General features: G+C 38.4%; 1 protein-coding gene across 1 annotated transcript; it reads left to right on the top strand.

Annotated features, from left to right (window-relative positions):
* The first annotated feature begins 1,380 nt into the window (after nucleotides 1-1,380).
* On the top strand, nucleotides 1,381-23,274 carry spats2 (spermatogenesis associated serine rich 2). Its single transcript, XM_004554502.3, has 13 exons — nucleotides 1,381-1,497; nucleotides 3,890-4,170; nucleotides 6,513-6,592; nucleotides 8,087-8,195; nucleotides 8,711-8,760; nucleotides 9,058-9,280; nucleotides 10,092-10,271; nucleotides 10,422-10,557; nucleotides 13,003-13,061; nucleotides 15,947-16,056; nucleotides 16,290-16,392; nucleotides 18,391-18,539; nucleotides 18,623-23,274. The coding sequence occupies exons 2-13, from the start codon at nucleotides 4,146-4,148 to the stop codon at nucleotides 18,881-18,883; spliced, it is 1,485 nt and encodes a 494-aa protein (XP_004554559.1). The 5' UTR covers nucleotides 1,381-1,497; nucleotides 3,890-4,145; the 3' UTR covers nucleotides 18,884-23,274.
* Nucleotides 23,275-24,048: the final 774 nt, after the last annotated feature.

The following is a 24,048-nucleotide window of genomic DNA, read 5'->3' on the forward strand; positions in this document are numbered from 1 at the left end:
GTGTCCAACAGCAGAGGGGAAGAAACTGCTGTCAATATCAATTTGATTAAAAAAAAAAAAAAACCTTCTCTATTTTCTCTCTATTGAACTAACAAAGATCCAGATTATACTTTCCAGTATGTACTCGTGCTGTTTTTTTGTTGCCCGATCTTGTACACTTAATCTTTTTTTAAACCAAAAGAATAACTCCTTTTGAAAAGCTGTTAAAAGATAACAGATTGATATTACTTTGATAGATTATTAAACATTTGTATGGCAGAGCTGCCATAAATTAGTCAATTGTTCACTTCGTTGATTAAAAGAAAAGTAATTTGCAATAGTTCTGAGTTATTTTCATGCAAAGTATAAAAATATTCATTTTCAGCACAAATACCATTTCACTATGTATTATTCTGTAACTGTTAGAGAGCCAGACACAATTGGAATTTATTAGCTCAGGTAACAATGAATTGCTTCATCCACTGATGGAAAGGACCCTGGATGTGCCTGTAAAACTTTTAATTATTCTTCTATTTATTTTGTTTACTATTTTATTATGTTGTTTTGACATAAGCCTGGGCATCAAGTGTAATTACAATGTACTGGGGGAAATTAGTCTGAAATATTTTAAAGTTTCACTTTGAATTTTGCACTTTTTCTTAAATGCATTGTTCTTAATTATTTTGAATAATAACCAAAAAATGCATGAGTTTATTCACTAATGCAGTTCCATGCAGCTGTAAAAAGAATTGCGGTAAAAAATTAAAAAATAAATTATATATATATACTAAAACTAACCTAAAAACTAAATGTACTAGCGAAAAAGTAAACTCAATGAAACTATATATACTCATAAAATGAGTAAAGTTCAAACACAGGAAATGTGCGTTTGTTGACTCTACATGTGAGTTAACTACTAGTTAATACTTTTTTGTCTGACTGTAATATCAGGGTCTTTAGGGTCCACACGACTGCTCTGCATGTCGTGCAAGACACTCACGTTAACCTAACCCTACTAACTGCATGTATGTGGATAGGGGGGGGGAGCTAGAGTACCCGAAGAAAGCATGCAGTCTACGCAGAAAGGCGCTTGGCACATGATGGATGGTGGAACTCAGGACCTTCTTGTTGTGAGGCAACAGTGCTAACCACCTCGCTAAATATAGATAATAACTCAGCATTTTTATTTACAAAGGAAATCCTACATAAAAAAAGTAAAACCAAATATTCTTGTAGAACAAAAACTAAATTTAAGAAAGCTAGTCGATCTTGCAAAAAAAAAAAAAGTAAAGCGAAATAATACAAACAATCCTAACTACAGTAACTATGCTGTAGCACATTTCACATCCTGTTTGAATGTTATAAGGGGCGTTCTTTCAATCCAATCTGGCAACCCGAAGTAGTCTGGTCGAGGAAAATATTGCCCACAGCAAGACTACTTGGCATTAAAGACGGCTGGTGGTAGGAGCTGCGGACACTCGTTTCCAGAAGCTACTGTTCACTTGCTGCCGCCAACAAGTACGTATTCGTGATTTTTAGATCATATTTTTGTGCTATTAGACTGAAAAAACATGCTTTAACAGCAGCGGAGTATTTAACGCTAAAGTTAAGCAGCCGAGTGATGGCTAGACTTACAGCACAAACCCGACTAATAAAAGCCAAGCGGTCTGCTAGCTGCGCGCTAACGTTAGCCAAAGCGGCATCCAGAGGACCCTCCAGAGAGGGGTTGTTTGTCTGATGTGCTGTATTTAGCTATGCATACATTCTCCGTGTTTTTTGGGGAGCTAATTTAATGCGACAGAGATTTTTTTTTTTGCGGACAGCGAGGCAGAGCCTTGCAGAGATGCTATAAACGTTAGGTAATGTTAGCACGCTAACGGTAACGTAACCTCCGGACTTCAGCCAAATACGTGCAGTGAGCTGCTCTCTGATGAAAGACTGGACCGAGACCCCCATTGTGCAAGTTGCTTTCAGTCAAGAGTTTGCAAAAATGCGTAGATATTCATTAAAAGCGAACAAATAAAACAGTGACATTACATAACAGGCTGAATTGAGCGGATCGTTCCGCTACAATAAACGCGAAGTTCGGGGGTTTTTTTTATGGCCGATCTTTGTCGTGAAGGTCCTTTCACAAAAGATTGGGATGGTTTTGGGGGTTGTGGGGAAGCCTTTCCGCTTCTGTAGCGATCCTTATTACTCAGGCTTTGAGCTGGAATATAATGCAAGATGCTAGTTAAGATGCAGCAACGGATGAGGGGGTATTTATATCTCTCTCCCTGATTAGCCAGCTACACTTAACGTCTTATAATTAAAGGAGGTAGTCTAGGTTTTCTAGTCATGCCCGACAGGTTTAATTAACTGTGAACCTAGCGATCACTGGCTTCTCTGGCAGCAATTCAACAGAGATTAAATTACAGCAAAGAATAAAAAATAAAAAATAAAAAAACAAAACTACCTGGTGATTGGATTGTGTGTGTGTTGTTTATCAGTGCTTTTCCTCTTAAATCTGCCACACACGCATGTACCTTCCTTGAAGCCCAAACTTTTTTACGTCATGAGTGCTGTGTTGGCATTTTCTTCTTAATGGCATCACTCAACAGGAGTGCACCTGGCATTCTTGAACGCTGGAGAACCATCCCTCTTGATAAACACAGTACATCTCGGTGTCTTTGCATGAGTGGCTTGTGCAGTGTCACTTGTTGATCGTGCGTGTATATGTGAGTTTGACGTCTGTAAAGGTGTGGTGGAACTGGGACTATGGCATGCCAAGTCCTAATCAAGAGGGTGTTGGCTTCTACAGCCTTTTAAGTTTCCGTTTCTGGTGAACCAGGATCAGAAAGGGAAACCTATAAGCTACAAACAGCTGGTCCATAAAACTGGATCCAGACTACTGGAGGTCTGACTGAAGCAATTTTAAGGCTAGAGTGGGCATAATTAAATAAAGTTCACATAAAGCAGCAGTGAGACGGGCAAGAGAATGTGTCTGCTATATTGATTACTAAGCATGATGACTGTAAAATTTCCAAGAGTGTAATAGGGATTTGCAGATGCTTTTTTTTCCCCACAATGAAGAAATTGCAAAATTGTACTTTCGGTAGTTTTGTCTAAATTAAGAACCCATGTCATTATACCAAAACCAAACCTTATGTAATTTCTGACATCACCGACTCTTATTCTTCCTGTTTAATTTCCAGTAAAGAAAATAAGTTGTAAAAGTGTCCAAAGGTATTTTAAAAAAGAAAAGGAGAAAAAAGTCATTTTAGACTTCAGACCCAGTGTAGCCGTCATAGAGACTGCCAGAAAACTTAGAATATTCAAAGTAGTTTTAAATCACACACACAAATTTTTTTTTTTTTAAAATACACTTTCAGATATTTGCACACAGTTGTCACCAGCCCAATCAAACGCTGCACACTGCAACACCATTGCCAGCACAGCATTATCACCCACCACTCCTGTAGACAACCGAGAAAAAGGAAATACCCCTAAAAATGTGTTAATCTGAAACCCTGCTAAACTTTTCTTCCCAACTATATGCAGCTTTTCTGCCAAGGACAATATGAACTGCAGATTTTTTTTTATTTATTTATTTATTTTTCTTGAGGACTCTCCGCCAGACAGACAATTTATTGAAATCTGTTTTTCATTCATATTTCATAGCCAGAGGAAATGGATTTAGTTTGCATTCTTTTTTTTCTTTTCTTTTTTTTTCCTCAAATCATCGAAAAGGGAATGGTGGTATCTGCATTTTTACTTGGTACAGCATGACCACAGTTGGGGTTTCCTTTTTTTTTTTTTTTTTAAATTTATTTTTTTTTTAATGTATTTTATTATTCCTACATTTAGATACTGACACGAAACCACTTCTTTATCACTAGTTCTGAGTTGTTCTTTTTCTTTCATTCCACAGATTTAGTGAGGGTAGAGGAAAAGGGGAAAACTTAAATCTTTGACTGAATGGTGACGGTCTGGATCTGAACCTTGTTCTTCCAACCCTTCTGCCAGCTCTGAGCCTCATTGAGCTCTTCCCTACCGAAAGCAACTCCAACTGAAAGTTTTGTCACATTTGGACCTGTTAGCTCTGCATCAGCTTGAATATATTTGAAGGAGTATACACTGTAGAAAATAAACAGCAGAGATTTTCTTGGATACTTCTGTGTGACAACATGGCAAAGAAAAACAGCCAAAAAGGTAAGGGTTAAGACAAAATATGTAATGTAATTTATTGTAAAGTACTTGGAAAGTTCTTGATTTAATCACATATCTTTATAGTTTTCTTCCAAGGAACCAGACTTTGTTATTTATTTTAAAGTGGTTTTCAGGAATAGCTCTCCAGGTTTTCTGAAGGTCTTTCAAACTTTTTCTTTGGACAATGACTGCTTTTTCACCCGTTTTCAGTTAAGTCTTTCTACCTGACAATTTTCAGAGGAATGATGTGTTTGTTTTTCAAGCCACTTAACACTGTCATATGAATCAAGCATTAAAAGGTGCTTATCTGAAAGGAGGAACCAGTGTTGTGTCCACATATACCAGAAAAGGTTTGCAAAGAACCAATTTTATATTGCATCTTTAGGAACTTTTTTTTACTAGCAGCCTGTTGCAAAAGCACATCATTTGTTCCCATTGTTTAGTTCAGTCCTTGAAAAATGCCAAAGATAACACATTTAAGATGTTTTTTTTCACCACCGAGGTGATTTTGTGCTATTAGCTTAAACCTTGGCATATCTCAGGAGTGTTCTTCTTTTAAAATTTTTTTTTTTTTTTGAAAATGAGGAAACTTGAGAAGCAGATGTCAAAAGAACTGGGAGGCATTAAAAAAATCTATCTACAGCAGATGAACAGTATCAACGACAGAAATGGTCTCAGTAAAAGGGTGGCTGTTAAGAAGCCATTCTTAAGGAAGGAAAATGGCAGAGAAACAGCTGATGTATAGCAAATTACACGTCTTATAGACTGATGAATTCAAATTTAAAAGTTTTGGTTCAAATAATCATCATTAGCCATCTGTAAAACACAATTGAGGTTCTGTAACGTTTTGGGGCTACATTTCAGCCAGTGGTGTTGGGGACCTTTTCAAAATTGGACTTACGAATGCAGAAAAGTACAATCAGTTTTTGAAACGTCATACGATGCCGTCTGGAAAGCATCTGATTGGTAGTAGCTTCATTCTTCAGCAACACAATGATCAAAGATGTTGTTAATGCTGTAAAAAGGATACCTGGATACAAAAACAACCCCAGACCTCAACATTATTGAAGCAGTGTGGAATCTATTTGATAGAGAATTGATCACAACATCCAGACAAGAGCTTTGTCTTTCATGAAGCCTGGAGAACTATTCCTGAAGATGACTTAAAAAAACAAAAACAAACCTTCTCTAAAAGAGTTCAGACTGTGTTACACAATAAAGGTGGTCATGCTAGTGCTGACTTTCTCTCAATACGATATAGCCTTTATACTGCATTTCCATGTACCCGTTTCAACGAATTGCTATGTCCATTTCCCTAGCAAAAGGGACACGAAGGATGGTGCAATACTTTTGCACAATACTGTATCTCTATATGGTGCACAAGAATTGAGTTACAGATGGGTCACAGCAATAAATTATTCAACAAATAAATGTATGCATGATTGTTTTCAGCTAGAATCTAATGGAGTTGTCCTGAAAGTATGTGCAGATGGCTGTACTTTTACAGCGAATTGGAGCTGTGGATATTTACAGTGACATTAACCTACTTCCATGCATGAGAAAAACAACTTTTACAAGGGCTCAGCAGTTTCCTCCCTCTTGTGTCTTTCAATGGCTAGAGATTAACTGTGGACTTCACTCTGACTCTTCGCATTCAGCTGAAGGCCTTTTGTTTATCATTTTAAAGATTAGTGTCATCTGACCTTACAGGAAGAGATCTCATTTTACCTTGACTCAGCTGCTTGTCTCAGTGAGCCAGATTTATTCTCCTCCTGCTAGAAGAAACTCTGAAGTTTTTCCTTCTTGAAAGAATGTCTTTTTGGATGCTATCATTGGTTATTAGTCATTAAAATGAGATCCGTGTTCCAGACAGTTCAGGCACAGATGTGATGAAGTCTTCTTTTTTCTTTTTTTTTTTAAGCGCTTCCTTTGTGCTTGTATCTGAAGTAGTTGTGCTTACATGCTTAAATAACACATCGTTCCACCTCCACAGTCCTGTGAGGCTGGCATCTTCATTTTTCATATTTGTTTATTTGCATACAGGAAGCAAAATCTATTTTCTCAATTTCATATGTAAATATTTTGTTTTTTATCATGTAGATTAACATGTCACGTCACATGTCTGTTTCACAATAATAATTCTGCTGCTGTAACCTGATTAGTATATTTATAAAGGTGGCCAGCAACTTTGTTTTTTTTTTTTTGTTTTTTTTTTTTTTTTCCAGGAAATCTCTAAAGATGTCTGCTGGTGGTTTTGTTTTGCAAATGATGCTCTACAGAGGTTTGCAAGTACAATTGAAGGGTTAAATGGACAATGCAGTTGAGTTTCTACTATATTTTTCCAGATACATCCGGAGTGGTGTTTGATACCCGTTCAAAAATGGTCATGTCCCAGGGTGGAACGGCTGAGAGGATGAAGGAGAAGGTAAGAAATTTACACACTCCTCAGGAGTAGTGCTGCAATTTTCTTTCTTTTTTTTTCCTTTTTGTTTCTTTTTTTTTTTTTTTTGGAGGCCTTAATCTGAAACATCAAATTGCAAAATATTTGTTCTTATTTGTGGATATGGCTGTAGATGGAATTAAGATTAGAATGAAATTATAGAAGAATCACAAAATACATTCAAGAGATTACACGAGGTTTTAAATTGCTGAAATTGCGTCTTTTTTTTCTTTCTTCAGCAAAAATCGGCACAATAATTGAACACAGTTATGAGCTTTATATTAATTTAAAGATAATGTACACTGCATAAAAGCTCAACTGAAACAAAATGCAAATACCTGAGTAAACAGATATCTGTAGACCTGCATGTGAGTCAGTGCTATGAGCTTGACGTCACTGTCTTGCAGTAGATCAAAATTAGCATGTCAGCATTGATAAATAGAACTGATAACATTGGAGGCATGATTTTGATGGATTGTACTATCTCAAACTAGTTCTCTATTCCCATCTCTAACCATTGGATTCTTATCTGCTGCCAAAGTTGGACGCTTCTAAAGCTTGACATTCAGTTTCATTTACTGTGAGATGTGTACAGCAGGTTCCTGGAAAGTAGCTTTTTGGCGACAGTAAACATGAGAGGGCAAATTGTCAGAGCATGATTTATGTTGAAGTAGAGCAAAAATCAGATTCACCAGCTTAACAGATTATCTTATCTTGAAAAATGAGAGCTATATAGGTATGTATCACTTAATCCCATGCCAGGAAGCATCTTTAAAGCTGTTAAACTATAATTTAACAGTTCTGGGGAGTTTTATATAGGATCCCAAAAATTATTTTACATTTTTGTTAAATTAAATGGTGAAAAGCAAAAATATTTCATTAAAGTGTCCGATATATACACTCACTGGCCACTTGGTAGTCCCTACTTTAATTCTTTGTGGTATTGGTTCAGCAAGGTGCTGGAAACATTCCTTACAGGTTTTGGTCCATATCAGCATGATTGCATCAGACAGATTCTGGTGTTTGTTTAGATTTAGATCCATGATTGCGTTATGCTGACTGTGGAGGCTTTTTGAGTGCAGTGAACTAATTGTCACGTTGAAGAAACCAGTTTCAGATGATTTCAGGAACCATTCACCACACTTCTCCTAAGTCACCTTTCTTCCTCATTCTGATGCTCAGCTTAAACTTCAACAGGTTGTCTTGACCTTGTCTACATGCATCATATGCTTGTCTGATTATATAGTTGCATTAACAGTCGAATTTTCGAACCAGTCGAACAGTTGTATTGACTAAAGTTGCCATGGAGTGTCATTCTTTCACTGACCAAAATGAAAGCTTTGTATATTTCTACATTAATAGTGTATTATTAAGAGTATGCATTCATGTCCTACAGCCACTTCTTACTTAAAGTGTATTTTCAGTAAATGTTTGAGGGCCCTTATGCTTGTCAGTGCTAATGTTCACTATGCTTCACAGATCAGTGCTGTCAGGGCGGTTGTCCCCAACAAAAGCAACAATGAGATTGTGCTGGTGTTACAGCATTTTGAGAACTGCGTCGATAAGGCCGTGCAGGCTTTTTTAGAAGGTATGAGGACACCAAATCTCTGAAAGTTACTGTGATGTTGTGTGACTGGATATTTCTGTAAAAGTGAATTTGTAATTTGGTATTTAATGGAGCTTACTTCACTCACTCCACAAGTAGAGTTGTGTTTACATACACAGGTCGTGGGCATGAATTTCACTGTAATTCTGTGCCTTTAATGATTTCTTTGAACTGTCCTGTAATTACAGTGTACATGTTAACATGTACACTGAACTTTTTTTTTTTTTTTTTGTCTTTAACCTTAAATTGTTTTCACCATCATGCCTGCCATGCTTTGCATTCTGTAGTTGCATATCATTTGCATGCCTTTGGTTTGGCAGGTTTAATTATAGCAAAGGAGCGTTGTGTCTCTACGTCAGACTACTCTTTTGTTTCCTTAGTTAGCCGTGTCTAAACAACGCCTCGAGGCATTCATATGTTCAGATGGTATTACAAGATTTTCAATCTGCCATGTGTCAGCGTGTACCTTCGTCATCATTGTTTGGTTTACACCGCAGGCAGTGCAGCTGAGATCCTGAAGGAGTGGAATGTCACTGGAAAAAAGAAGGTGAGAACCACAAAGCCTACGTCTTAAACATCTCTTTGTTGAGTTGGCATATTTATGTCACTGTTTCTTAGTAAAAGATTTAGTTTCAAATCATTGATGACATTTTAATCTGCTCTCATTGGTTCTAAAATGCATGGATTTGTTTAGTAAATTCTTCTGCCAAAAGCTTAATTTTCATTTAAATCAAAGCTTTCTCTTTTCTGCATGCACTGAATTAGTTGATATCACTGCACTGATACTAAAAAGATGATTTAAAAAAAAAAAAAAGAAGGCTAACACTGATATCCTACTGTTCAGCCCAAGAAGAAAAAGAAGCCCAAACCTCAGCCAGAAGCCCCAGCAGAACCTGCTCCACCTGAGGCCACATCGCCCGAAGAGGGCAAGGACGAGCTGAATGGCTTTCATGCCAACGGCTCAGTAATGGACGGAGAGTCTCTTGATTCGCTGAGTGAACACTTGGACTCTGCCTCCCTGGATGCAGCCGAGCTGGACTCTGAACCTGCTACATCCGAAACCACCGGTAAATGCAACTGTTCGGCTAAAATGTGATGGATGGATAGAGTAATTTATGGCCATGCAAATTGCTGCTCTTACAACCTGAACCTTATTTGACCCTTTAAAGTAAATCTGTTCCTGGACAAATATTTTTGTTATATGACTTAACTGCAGGAAGGTTACCTTAAGTGAGCCAAGGACACAGTGTGAAAGTCTCATTAGATTTTTATCAATGAAACTTAGATTAGAGCAGAGCCTGTTGCTACATGCTGGTAAAGAGTTATTTATTACTTAACTTGAAGAAATTAATTTGGTGTTATCTATTCAAAATCAAAGTTCAGTGGGGAAGTGTGTACTTGTAATCTTAGTGGTTTAAAAATGTCCTCCTGAAATGTGTGACTAGGCAGTTTTTTTTGTGGGGGGAGTTAACTTTTAAAGTGAACCACATGGTCTGCTGACTTAGCCTGAGTGGGCAACTTGCTATTTTATTTTATTTATGATTTAGCCACAAGCTCTTCAGGCCCATTTGACTGTTTCCGTGTGCTGGTCGTTGGTACAAATGCAAATAAATCTTAAAGAGAGAATTCTTAATCAAATTATATCCAGAGGTCTTTCAGTGTGCTTTGGTGAATGCCATCCCTCATTTCCCTTCATAAGAGTTGCATGCAACCAAAGCATGCTCAAATGCTGTCAGAAACCAGTGCAGCAAGTGCTACAAGCGTACTACAAATAGAAAATACCAAGAACCTTGTCCCTAATAGATTCTGCTTCTTCACATGAGGGTAGTTTTATAATTATTTACTTTGTGTCCTGACAAGTACTTTGTTTTCTCACAGGTGCAGAAGCAGAAAGTCAAGGTAGTGCTCCAAGTCCCACCTCTCAGCCAGGAGGAAGAAATCACCAGGCTCCCAGAGGCAATAAGTCACGACAAAGGCCAAACTCAAATTCATATCATCCCCCTGCCTCATTAGCATCTAACACAGATGAGCAAGGATCATCAGGAGTAAAGAAGATGGGTTAGACATGGCTCTTATTTCCAGAAGCCCATTTTATTCTATCCATATTGTTTCTTTGTGCCTCACAACCAAGGGCAAAGGTAACATGAAAACAAATGTGTCATAGCCCCAAAACTCTTGCTTAACTTTTCCTTATTCTCTCCTTCTCAGCTTCCAACATTGATCGCTCTGTGAAGGACCTGCAGAGATGTACTGCATCACTGACTCGCTACAGGATGGTGGTCAAGGAGGAGATGGACTCCTCAGTAAAGAGGATGAAGCAGACATTTGCTGAACTACAGAGCTGGTATGGGAATTCATTTTAAATCTGCCTGTTGTCATACAGTTGATGTTGAAGTAAAATTGTTTTTTCATTTAACAATCAAAAAGTATATTGATATTATATTGACAATATTCTGTGCTGTTAATAGTATATTTATAAACACTACTTCCAAATAACATAAAATCATAAAGCTAGTCTGCAGGTCTCTACAGATGTCTCAGGTAGTTTGATCTAAAATTAATGTCTGAAGTTGTAAAAACACTGCTTTTAATTTTGTGTGAACTTCTTTAAACTTTGTCTTGCTAAACAGGACCCACAGTGGGGTTTTTTGTTGGGTTTTTTTTTTTTTTTTAAAGTAAGTGAGTAGAAACAAATCAGGAAATAATTGTCACTCCTGTGACAGTGTCAACAAGCCTCTATATTCGTAAGACAACCCTGAAATAATTTAGAATCTTTGAGTCTAAATAGACCGTGACAAGAGATGCATTAAGAAGAAAATTGTTTCAGAAAAGCAAAGAAGAATGTAAAAATAGATCTTTGTTCCAATTTGATTTCTCAGATTTGTGTTGCATGTTCACTAAAGCAGTTCAGACATAATTGCATTTTTATAGGTGCTGCTCAGTTACCTTTGTCCTTCTTGGTGGTGCAACTTTGCATAATAGTAAAAGAGGTCCATGTGTTGAACCTTGGATTGCTTTCATAGAGCCTCTGGTGTGTGCAGAAAAAAAGACTGATTTAGAACACTTTATTAAAGATAATAACAAACTAAATATTTTACATATTATTTCATTGTAGTAATTTGTCTTTAATCCCTGGATTTACACTTGCAGTTGAATTTTTTTTTTTTTTTTTCACATTAGGCATACAGTTCATGTTAACTGGATTTACAAACCAGTTTAATTGTCCAGTTTTAGTGGTTTGTCTACTTTAGGGTGTTCTTTAAATGGCTTACAAACTTCATAGGTACTGCTGGTCTGAGCAAGAAGAAAAATCCATGCCCGTTAAGCCCCTAATAATTCATCTGGATAAGATTACTGTCGTGATCATTCTCATGAGACTTTAGTAAATGCTGAAGTAGCTGGCAGTAGATTATGAGCTCACTAATAACTAATTGGTTGAAGATTATCTGGGTTTAGTCCAAGCTGGCAATTACAGAGTATCGTCTACAAAACCTCAGGTTATTAGGTCTAACTCGGCAAAGCAAAAAGATTAACTGAAACATTTGCACGTTGATAAAGTGTATTCCTTATAAATTCTCATAGAGCGCAGCCATTGTTCATCTTTCAAAAGCTGAAACCTGATGCTGTGGTTGACTGTGAGGATATCCATTCAGCTCCACTCTTGGCTCCAGACCACTGCTGCCACTGACTTATAAAACTTTTAACAGTTATTCACTTTAACAAAGATAAAAGACAGATCGGTTTGTTATTGTTCAACACCTACAACTCTTAAGAGGCTCTTACTTCAATTCCGTGCCTAAGACTTCCACTTCTGTGAAACACTCATGAAAAAATTTTTTGTTTTATTGTCAGTAAACTAGAAGATTGTATTGAGGCAGCCGGTACAAAAGCAGGTAGTTGGTTATTGTCGAAAATGGATGATAAGCACCACTGTGTCGTATTTCAGCTTTTTAGAAAGAAAAGCTACATTGTGGCTTTCTTTTATTTGTAATCTGTGAACAACCATCAGCTGAGAAACAAAACTGAAGCGGTATAATTAGATTTACAAGTGTGGACAAGAATTTTAATTTCCATATTTGCTTTGTGCGTTTTATTATGAGTAATGATGATACCATCTATCATCATTACTCAGACACTCAAAGTTTGCCATGGGTGTAGTCTAATTCTCGTTAGTATCTCACAGCAACCTTTGAGGCATACAAGATGGCCATCTACGTAACGGCTGACTCTGTAATGCTACAGAGAACGGAGCGAGATGTCCTGAGTGTAAAGCTCAAACTCCAGTAAATGTGTTATCCCATCAAGACTGAAGCGTTTATGCCAGCAGTTGTGTTCTCAGGTTCGGGTTATTTGTTGTCTAGCAAGATTACTCAGTCATGAACAGATTTACATGGATATTTTCTCAGAGGTGGAGCTTTGTCCAGTTTAGAAGTAATCAACTTTTGGAGTCTGGATCCAGGAATTTTGGAAACTATTCTTCACCATGAGAGGAGTCAAAATTGTGCATTTCCTTTGGTGTCTCTATAAATGTATGCTGAATTAAAGTGATAAAAATAATCATTATTGATGTTCTTAAAATATTAAACTAATCAATATTCCAATATCCTTCTGGCTTAATTTGTGCATGGTGTGGAGGAATTTTCAGCCTTGGCAGAAGTCTGCTGTCCCCAGTGGTCTTATTGTTTAACCATATTGGTATTTTGCTGCAATATTAGTGCAAAGTCGGCATGCACAATCTTGTTTTAGAGAAGATTCTAGAAAGTTTACCCTCTTTTCTTTATTTTTCTAGTTTAATGGACAGAGAGGTGACTCTGCTGGCAGAAATGGACAAAGTGAAAGCTGATGCCAGTAAGTATTGTATTTTCCAGTATGCTTGTCACATACCACCCTGCAGCTGCTTGTGTTCTTCTCATGATATGATCACCTGACTCAAAGGCCCCAAGACTCTGACCTAAATCACTTCTGGAGGTTGTAAAAGAAATCTTATGGAACAGCAAGTCCCAGTTTCTTCTAAACTGCAGTGTTGCCTTAAGGTCCTGATACACCTAGAGCGTGCGTACGTGCGTGCGTGTGTACGTACAATGTAGGCCTCATATTTGTACAACTAGGCCATTCTCTCTTATTCTGTCCTCTCAGTGTAGAGTGTTGTGTGTTCCAGGCCTGGAAAAAGTGAATAGTGTCAGGTGTCAAGGGAGACTCAATGCTGTCTTTGTGCAAGGCGTGTGGTGAATTGAGAGAAAAGCAAAGAAACTCTAGTCCTCATCCGATGTTACAAAAGCCAGGTTTTCTCAAAAGTTACTTTACTCTAAGAATCTCTTCCTTCAGGAGAAAGTGATACAACTGATAATATATATGTATATTTATTTTAGATTATATGTTTCAAATAGAGAAAAAAATAAGTATTTGTTAAACCTCTTTCCTGGCTGTGGGACTGTATCAGTAGTGCTAAGGACCAGTGGGTACTTCAGATGTCCTCTTTAAGATTAGTCTGAGTGGGACATGTCATGTGCTTGTTGAAAACACAGGTGTATGATTGTTGCTTTTACAGCCGTGATTGGACACTAAGGAAGGAGAGGAAAAGACTTGTATCAATTGACTAAGTAGCGAGAGCAAGCTAGAAAGGATTGGGAAAGGTTAAAGTGATTAAGGATAGAGATTGAAATGTGCTAACAAGTGAGCAGACTATGTTGAGAAGATGGAAGGACTTTGAAGACCTTCTGAATGAAGAAAATGACAGAGGAGGCTGGATGGAGGAAAGTTGGGTAAGGGAGTTCAGATGAGAATGAAGTGAGGACAGCCAAGAAGATGATGATGAGTGGAAAGAAAGCTGGATCAGGCGATATACCTGTGGAGGCATGGAGATATTTAGGAGAAAGGGGCTATGGAGTTAGTAGATGATGATGATGATATTAGTAGTAGTAGTATTAAGTAGGTTAACAGAATCTTGGAGAGTGAGAGCATGCCTGAGGAATGGAACTGTACTGGTACTGATTTTCAAGAACAAGGGTGATGTGCAGAACAGTAATAACTACAGAGGGATAAAACTGGTGAGCCATACCACAGAGATGTGGGAAGGAATTTTTGAAGCTAGATTAAGTAGGCTAGTGACAATTAACAAGGAGCAGTATGGCTTCATCCTGAGAAAGGCCAGTGCAGATGCAATGTTTGCACTGTCTTTTTGGATCTAAAGAAAGCTGGTGAGGTGGAGGTGGAAGAGAGCCTGGAGAGGTGTGGGTATGTGTTTTCAGCCTATGCTTTGGAGAAAAGAGAAATGAAAGTTATTAGATGTAGTTAAGATACAATGAGCAGAGGTGGACAAGTTTAAGTACCTGTACTAGTCATTCAAAGCAATGAACAGGGTGGACTGGATGGAGTAGGTGGAGAAGAACGTCAGAGGTGATTTGTGACAGAAGTATAGCAGAAAGTGAAGGAGAATGTTAACAAGATGGTAGTGAACACCTGCTGATAGCACTAACCAGTGGCAGCGTGTAAGATTTTCACTGATGGTGACCACCAGGTTGGGCAGATTGAGCAGTTTAGAGAGAAAATTAGAAAAGCAAGGCTAAGATAGTTTAAGCATGTTCAGAGGAGGGATAATAGATATATTGGGGGGGAAAGGATGTTCAATATGGAGCTGCCAAACAATAGAAAAAGAGACTGTACTGAGAAATTTTGTGTTTGGTGAAGATATGAAGAGATGACATGTCTTCAGAGGTATGTTATTTTTCTCACAGAAGAGAATGCTGGGGGTGGGATGTGCGCAGATGGTCCGTTGTGGTGACCGATAAAGGGAACAGTTGATCAAATAAGAAGCTGTATTAGTGCAGAAGCTCAGAGATTTAGACCAGCGTTTATGTAGAGTGAGTGGAGATGTGAGTGGTGACGCCTATTGTTAAAGACAGTATTGCAGGTGAATACTGCCATACCTCAGCACCAGTATGAATGGAGTCAGGGTTGTGGTGAGGTCACAGTTGGCAGCCATCATAATGGGCCCTCAACTGAAATCTTTGTCATTTTCTTTGAACTGGGGACCAATTGCATATTTCTGCAGGGCGACCCATTATTCTAGTTTGAGCTTCATATTTTGTTCTTTGATTCTAGTAGAGCAGCTTTGGATGAGTCATTGTTCATTATCATCCCTTTTGTCTTATACTGGGCCCTGGTGCTGTCTCTCAGGTTATCATTACCTGAAACAACCTGTTTTAGTTCCCATCCCTTCCTCTTTAAGATGCTGTTCTTTTGATTGGCTGCATTTCACAAACTGACGGAGTGATGAGTATTTAGATGAAACTGAAAGATTACGAGACCTCTTTATTTTAAACTTAAGCAAAAGAAGAGGGTCGATTTTGAATGTATTTTTACTTTTTGAAGAAAGGAAATTCTGTCTTGTCTTTGCTTCCTAACACACAGGACAGTTTGTCTTTAAGAGAAGGCACAGTTTTTAAAGTAGTGGGTGGCCTCAGACTTATTTTGTCTGCCAAATTTCCAAATTGGCTGCTGGACGTGTCTCACAGTGAGCGCTAATGCAGCCAGCTTTGGACTGACTAACTGAAATGTTCCTCCTAATTTAAAGTTTAGAGTTTAACAGCTCAGAATCACTTTAGGTGCAGCTCTGTTTTTAAACTTTTGCTTAAATGTGTGGAAGACATAATACAGGCAGACATTTGACTGCATAATAAAAACCCTCCTTAAATTCTTTCACATCTGTTCATATTTTTGCTGCTACGTTTCAGTGATGATCTTGGACGCCCGGCAGAAGAGAGCCGAGGAGCTCCGGCGGCTGACAGATAAGTCGGCATCCATGTCAGAGGAGCAGCTGACTGAACTGCGTGCAGACATCAAGGTACCTGCACAGCACAGCTGCTCCACTTTGATGCTGTCTTTCAGCATCAAAGTGGTGTTTTATTTCATAACCTACTGAATGGGAAATTGGTGTTTATTTTTAATTAATCTACAACTCAAGGCAGATTCTCCTACTTATGCTTACAAAAGTAGAGATGAAAACAACAAATTTTGAGACACAACGTGGGTGGGTTTTTTTCCCTGACTTTTATTTATTTATGTTTTTATTTGCAGCACTTTGTGAGCGAGCGTAAATACGATGAGGACCTTGGAAAAGCTCTAAGATTTACATTTGATCTTGAACCGCTGAAGACGAGCATTGCAGGGTTTGGATCAGGTACAGTATCAAAGTCATCTCATTTATTTCTCTTACTGACCTGTGTTCAGCTATGCCTCACGCTCGACTGGGACACACCTTTCCTTAAATCACAAAATACAAGACCAGCAGGCTAGAAATGACTAAAGCAGTAATTATTATGATATAGCAAGCATGCAGTACTGAATGAGCAGAGCGCTATTTTTATGGTTGGACACTATAGTGGAGCAATAAGGAAGCTTTGATAATATTGTTAGCAGCTCTGTTTATTAATTAACCTCTGAAGAGGAGGATGTCAAGTTGGCTGTTATGAGGGAGAAAGAGGTTTGTTCGTGTTCTTTTTTTCTTTCTTGGTCTCTGCATACTCGGACCGGTCTGCAGAAGCTGCTGTCCCATCATGTCAGACATTTGGTTTATTTGTATTTTGACCGTGACTGTGCTAATCAGAGCACTCTTTAAGCAGTCTTATCTGACTCTAAAATCTTAACCCAAAAATTGTGATTTCATGCTATTTAAGGTTCTGAGAATGCCTCTAATGTAGATCTGTCTAAAACAAGTTTTTAACACTTTATTTTATGCAATTAGCACACTTTTTTTCTGCTTGGTGAGAAAGGTTGCTTGGTTTACCATTTTTGACCATAGCCTATATTTAACAGAGGGACGTAGACACCATGACTTCACGTACAGGTTTTGGATTTCACCTTTTGAAGACTCAACTTGGTGTTTTTGCTACTGCCGTGTTTTGTGCTGTCAGAATTTGCCATATTTAGACCACTGGTACAGTGTTAAGTTGTCACCTTAGAGCCCAGTCACACAGGCCTGTGCAAGACCAGATGGTGACCACCTGACAACCTCTGGTAACTAGGAAACGTATTGCCTAACTTGCTGGCAAGTGGTTGCTGTTGGTGGGTGAAATTAGTCAGAAAGAGGTGCTGCACTGAAACCACCTCGTGACCACTTTGGTTGCTAGCAGTTTGTTGCAGTTTCACTGTGCAAATTGCAGTTTTTTGTAATTTGTATAACGTCTGTAAAATGCTCTACAACTACTCACCAAGTGGTAGTGAAACTTTAAGAAGTGCAACAGCTGAATGTTCTCCCCAGAGAAAAGCAAAGGTTTCTCCTTATGAAACGTCTAGTTTGGAGATAAGGCAAAACTTTTACTTTGAAGGTGAATGCTGCTGTTTCTTTAATCACATTGCACTTTTTCCAAGTTTTACTACAGCTCAGTGAAAAGTTTACAGCGTTTGCAGACAAGCTGGAAATCCATCATGGCAATCTACTAGCAACCGAAATCATAGTAACCAGATTTCTGGTGAAGCCTCCTCTTTGCAACTGTTTTCACCAATTGGTAACCACTCTCTAATTTGTTAAGAATGCACTTTTCTTTCCCTAGTAAGCAGTGGTCACTTGGGGTCACTGACCATTCATGCCTCTGTGACTGATGACTAAGGCTTGTAAAAGCTTTGTTAACAAGTTGTATTCATAAACTGTACAAGTGCAATGCACTGGGACAGATCATTCATGATGTTCGATGTTCATTAGTGTTACAGAAATATAAATACTAGAATTTCACTCACCAAAATTAAGGCATAAACTTGTGGGAGGGTTTTTTTTTTTGTTTTTTTTTAAAAACCTCACAGCAAGCCATGTTAATAATTAGATAAGGCATTAAAGTACTCCAAAAAACAAACACAGTGGAGTGGTCCAGTTCAGTGACTGTCACTGGCATAGGTGAGGCCTATTAGCTGCAATTTCCTGTTTTAAGACACACCTGTAAATGTAAGTCTCAACAGTTAGAAAAAAATGAGTCACTTTAAATATCTTTTCAAAAGGAAAACTATTAATAGATCCCAAATAGTTTCTATAACAGGGTGTAAATGTGTTTTTTGATGCTGCCATTGACTTAGTTTTAAGTAACCATTAGAGGAAATGTAGATTTTGGCACTTCTGCATTTGCTTCATCTTTGAGCCCCAGAGGTTTCCGCTGAGTGTTGACTCACTATGTCGATTTTCTCACAGTTTACCACCCACGTACAGGCTACTCAAACCGATCCCGCTGTAGCTCCACATCATCTTCTGTCGCCAGCCCCACCCTGCCGGAGACGCCTGCTCCTACCCAGATCCAGAGCAACCACCCAAGTGAAACCCGTCCTCCACCAGCCAAACAGGTCAGCTGGAAAGCTGTAGTTTGTCAGACATTAGACCAAATGCTGGTTTACTTCACTGACAAACTTTAAACTCTCCCCCTCAGATTTTCCAAGGAAACAGGCGTACCTTCCACGGACAAGGTTATCACACAGGTGGTCAGCGGTATAACGGTGGTTCCTACAATGACAGGAACGCTGGTCGTGCAAACCACCGCCATCAGAATGATGGTGCCTCCTCTGGGCCTACATCACAGCACTCTAACAACTCAAGAGGTCCCTCGCATTCCTCCACATCCTCTCACAACCAAGACCGACCCTCTCACAATGGGCTTCCCCAAAGGGTTCCACGAACACATGGTCCTTGACATTAAAAAAAAACAAAAAATCACAAGCTCAATCAAACCCATCAACTAACCCTTGAACTCCTCCTTCTCTCCACATACCCTTCCCCAACCCTTCACCTCCTCCCCACCTACTAACTCCTTTTAATGAAGAATAGAATACAAGTTTACATATTTCTGTCAGTTGAGCTGTAGTGCCGCCTCGCCACATCAATCAATTCATCCTTCAAACTTGAAAAGCGCTCACTGTTCTATAATCGCTCTTCCTCTTTCTTTTCTCGCTCCTGATGACGGTTAACAGTTTCTATCTTTAGGCCCCTTTTGAGAGATCTTACTGTCATGCTATTGTCAGTCTCTGATATTAGTTTTAGCAGTTAAAGCAGACTGCCAGAGACTGACATGATTACCTGCAACAATTTGTGCACTATTGAAGTTGAACTCTTAGTACTTTTTCTATTTTTACTGTGGCTTTGTCAGCTCTCTGATTCGAACCTCAGATCTTATTATTCTGCTTGTCTCCCAGAACCATTTCAATGCCTTCACCACGGAAAGCGTTGTGAAAGTGTAAAAGCAGTTCTAGCATTAGCTGGGACTTCTGAAGAGTAGACATGCAATCAACACTACAAACTGTCATTAATCATTGCAAGGTAAAGAAAAAAGAGACATATCAAACTGTAATCCAGAGCTTTTTGTACGGCTGCTACAAACCGTAGGGAACTTGTTAACGCTAGGACTTGGCTGTATTGAGAGTAACACTGTGGACACAGATGGTTACCCTTTTGAAAGGAGTAGTTTAACATTTGTCAGTGCGCTTTCCCTCACTCTTTGCTCTGAGTTGCATAAGTAGATTAACACACGTGTACACTAAATATGAATCTGGCAGCTGATTAGATTAGCTTGGTGTGAAGGCTGCAGAAGGAGAGTAACTGCGTTGGCTGTCTTAATGTGGCAAACTGCACCTCTAAATTCACTAATTCACACAATCTTTTCTGGGGTTTTGCACAAAACTGGGATTTTTCTGGGGGGTTAAGTTTGAGGCTAGCTGTTACTCATTTCTGGCTTTAATGCTGAACTGATTGGCTGCTGCTTGTAGTTCCTTATTTAATGTAAGCACAAGTGTGTTATCTACCTCCTCATCTGACTGCATGGAGGTGAGAAGTGCCTATCCCAGTGTCAAATGTCAAACTACTCCTTTTTAATATTGCCTAAGGCAGTGATGTATCGCCCTCCCACTGGCCGCCGGAGTTATCATGTGTGCTGTTTTTTGTTTTTTCTTAGCTAGCTGTCCATTGTTTTATAACAAAGAGGGCTCATTACCTTTTGTAGAATAATGTTAAATATGTAAAAACTCTCAACAAAGGAAAAGTCCTTTGTGGTGCACATGCTTTTTCATAGTTCTGAACATTTATTCACAGGCCGTTTGTTCTTTGTGTTTTTCTTGTTATATGCACACGAATGGCATATTAATGTCGTGCTTGCCTTTAGTCACAGACTTCACATTTGCCTTTCTAGAAACATGGATGTCTGCATCATGATGGCTTTGTAAACAGACGGTACTCATAGAGCAGATATGTGATTTATGAATATGTGCAAAAACAAAGTGTAGGATCTATTCTTCCCCTTCTCCTGCCTGACTGATATAGATATCAGCCATTCACTGATTTATGGATATTGGCATGTATGCTGTGTGATACAGAAACTCTTTTTTTTTTTTTTTTTTTTTTAAACAACATAATGCAGAAAAAAGATGCTTGGGGTACTAGAATTAAAAGTTTGTCCAGCAGTGTGACTCCATTGTTTACAAAACTCTCAGCAGTGCCTGCTGCACCACTGAGAAGATGGAGGTGTGGAGTCGAGAAGTGTCTCCACATTAAGTTACGACCTAGTTTGTGAAATACATTACTGGAAACTTAATAATGACCCCTGTATTTTCAATTTCAGTAGATCCCATATTTTGTGTGTGTGGGTGTGTGTGTGTGTGGGGGGGGTATTGGCTGATATGTCGATATCTAGCGTCAGTTGGCTCTTCTTTTTATGTCCACTCTGTGCATCTATGGAAGTAAAATTGAGTAAACTGATGAATGCATTAGAGGGTTGTATTGATTTCTTAGATCTTTTTTTTTTTTTTTTTTCCCTGCCAAGTAGCTGCTGCTGTTGGGGCTCAATCTCATCGTAGTGTCCAGTTTGTGAACAAAAGGCTGGCAAGTACCTCGTCGCTCATCCTTCGACACTACCCGTTTCGAAGTCGTTCTCTCACAGTGGGCTCTTAGTTTGGGACATGGACCCCCTGGTGATTCCTCCTCTTATAATCCTGTAGTTAATGTACATATGAAAGGCTGTAGTGGAAAATCGGTTGTTACATTATTGCTGCATCTTCTTCATAACATATTGTCTTCCTTTGAGCAGATTTTTTTTTTTTTTTTTTTTTTTTTTTTTTTTTAAAGAGGGGTTTTTGGTTCTTAAAAGAGTTTCTGGGCATATGGAGCTTTTTTTTCCTGCCCCATTGAGATTAACACTCTTTACGTAGTTAAATTAGTGAGTATTTGTGTAGAAAAGAATGCAAACTGGTTTCTGAACTTTGGTAAATGTTTTCTAGCTTGTCTTGAAAGGATGATTTAGCGTTATGGGAAATGAGCTTTTAGCTTGTTACAGTAAGACAAAACTATCTGGAACAATGAGTTAGCTTGGTCTGGCATCAAGCCAGGAATTGGGTAGATTCCTTTCACATTAAACGGGCCCAGATTGTGGGTTTTTTTTTTTGTTGTTGTTTTGTTTTCCCTCCTAACATTTTTTTTCTTTTAAGACAGCTGCTTCAGAAAGAGAAAAAACTAGCAGTTTTTGCTTTTCATGCCAGGTGCTTCTTTTTTTCTTTTTTTTTACTTTTATTACAGCATTAAGGTTGCTTCTGTGTCTTTTCAATGATATTTCCATTCTTGCTCCTTGGGACCACTGGGTGGAAAAATAAACAACCACTGCAACTGTGGCCCTGTGCAGCAGCAGTAGTTGCAATGAGTGTTTCCAGTTTTCTGGTCTCAGGAGGGCAGTAATGAACCACCCGTCTGTTTAAAAGCAGCTCTCAGGTGTTGTGGTTTGTTTTTGGGGTTTTTTTGTTGTTTTTTTTTCTTTTGTTGTGGTTTGGGTTTTATTGTTTTTTTGGGGGGGGGGGGGGGGGGGGGGGGGTTTGTTTTGTATTTACTTGTATCCATCCTAGACTACAGTAAAAAACTTTTCATTTCCAATGTAACTAAATTGTCTGCTAAGCACCTCAATAACAGAAGTCACAGCTGCATAGAGCTGCAATAACAGAGTCACTGGATGCATCTGTCACACTGCTTGTGAGCTATCCTATTGCAGCTGTGTAAAGTAACAAACTAGAATCGTTAAATGCAGTAAAGTTATGAATCTAAAGTTATTGTTTTTTACAAATGTTGTAAATCTTTAATTCGGGAACAAATTCACCCCTTTTGAATATGGTTCTCTGGCACGCAGCCTGACCCTGCAAAATAGTCACATGTAAATTTAAAAAAAAAAAAATCTTCAAAACATTTAATGTGATTTATGGGCGTCGGATGTGCTGATTAGGTGCATTGTGTTACAGCTGGATAAAGCCAGACTGGCCTATGCTAAGCAAAGCTAACCCTGTTCAGATAGGCAATTGCTCTTCTCATCCAAACTTGCTGGACACTCCATAAGACGGCGAGCGCATTTCCCAAAATGTTTCCTTTTAAGTGCATGCACAGCTGGTAGGGGGGTTATATCATCACAAAGATCTGTATAGACTGAAGTTGTACCAAAATCTGAGCCAGCTCATCATCGACGGGCTGCGGTATGAAGTGATTTAAAGCTGCAGGACAAATGCTAAACAATTCATTAATTATCTCATCTGCAAAGTTGTTTGCCTTCCTTCAACCCTTCAACCCTTTGTTTTACATTCCTAACTGTAGGGATATTAAGTTATCGCCAAAGAAACTATCGTCCTGTGCAACTTTTCTGCCTGTTTTTTTTTCCTTTTCCTCTGCCTGTAAAGAATTCCCACTGGGATAAATCAAACAATTCACATTCTTTTTTTTTTTCAATCCTTTATTTGTTTCCTTACTGTATATACATATATGTAGGTATATAATTTGTGCTCACATAGGGCATTTTGTATGTGATATTCATATTAGGCCTAATGGAGGTTAAAACATAAAGTTCATTAATTTCTTCTAGTAAACCCTTTGTCCATCTTCTCAAAAACCTTTCTGAGACAACTGTAAACTCAAGTGCCTTTTTCTCTTTTCCCACTGATTTATCAAAGTCCCCTCCACCAGAGTATGGACCAAAGACATCAACCGTCCCCAACTACCCAGCCCTCTTTCTCCCTCTCTCACTGAATGGCACACTTTCCATTTACTACAAATAAACAGTTTGCAATACTGAGTGTGTATGCTTTGTTTTTTTTTTGTTTTTGTTTTTGTTTTTTTTTAATTTATAGAGTTGCATTATAGTTTTCCATTACTCTGTCTAACCAGACCAGGACCTTGTGGCTTAGATTTCATGACTTCATAAGAAAAAGAAAAAACCATACCCAAGGATATCATGGTGTACATCTAACACCTTTCACATGCTACAAGCTGTTAATCCCTTAAATATGTACCATTAAATCTACAAGAGTGACAAAAGTTGAAGAATAATGTTCCCTACTCCTTTGTTGGTAAATATGGACAGAACGGATGGCAAACAGATAAATGACATCTCCATGCAGTACCAGAAACATCAGGTAGAGGGAACCGTTACATTCAGAATAAATAGACATGATTTGGGAAGGTTTGAGAGTCATTGTGTGATAACTGAGAGCCGTGAACTGAGTATCCTGAGCTGATATCTGAAGGGCACTTATGCCGAATTAGTGAGAGGGTAACTTAAAGAGAGAGTTTTAAAAAGCTGCACGTCTCCTGGCTTCCTTCAATGTTATTCACTTTCTCCTCTTGCCTTAGCAGTGCAGGTTTTTCTCCTTCAATTTCATCAACACTTTTTCTGCAGTAAAGGTATTTCCTTATCTACAAAAATTGGGGTTAAAGGTATGAAGATTGTGTTGCGAGACCACATGGCTGGTTCCAAATTATTCAGATTTCCTGTGTGATATACTAAAGATTATTTTTTTTAAACAAGTCAAAGGTTTCCATGCAAATGTAAGTGAAATAAAAATA

This window comes from Maylandia zebra, linkage group LG20 (assembly GCF_041146795.1).
Source record: "Maylandia zebra isolate NMK-2024a linkage group LG20, Mzebra_GT3a, whole genome shotgun sequence".
Taxonomy (NCBI): Eukaryota; Metazoa; Chordata; class Actinopteri; order Cichliformes; family Cichlidae; genus Maylandia; species Maylandia zebra.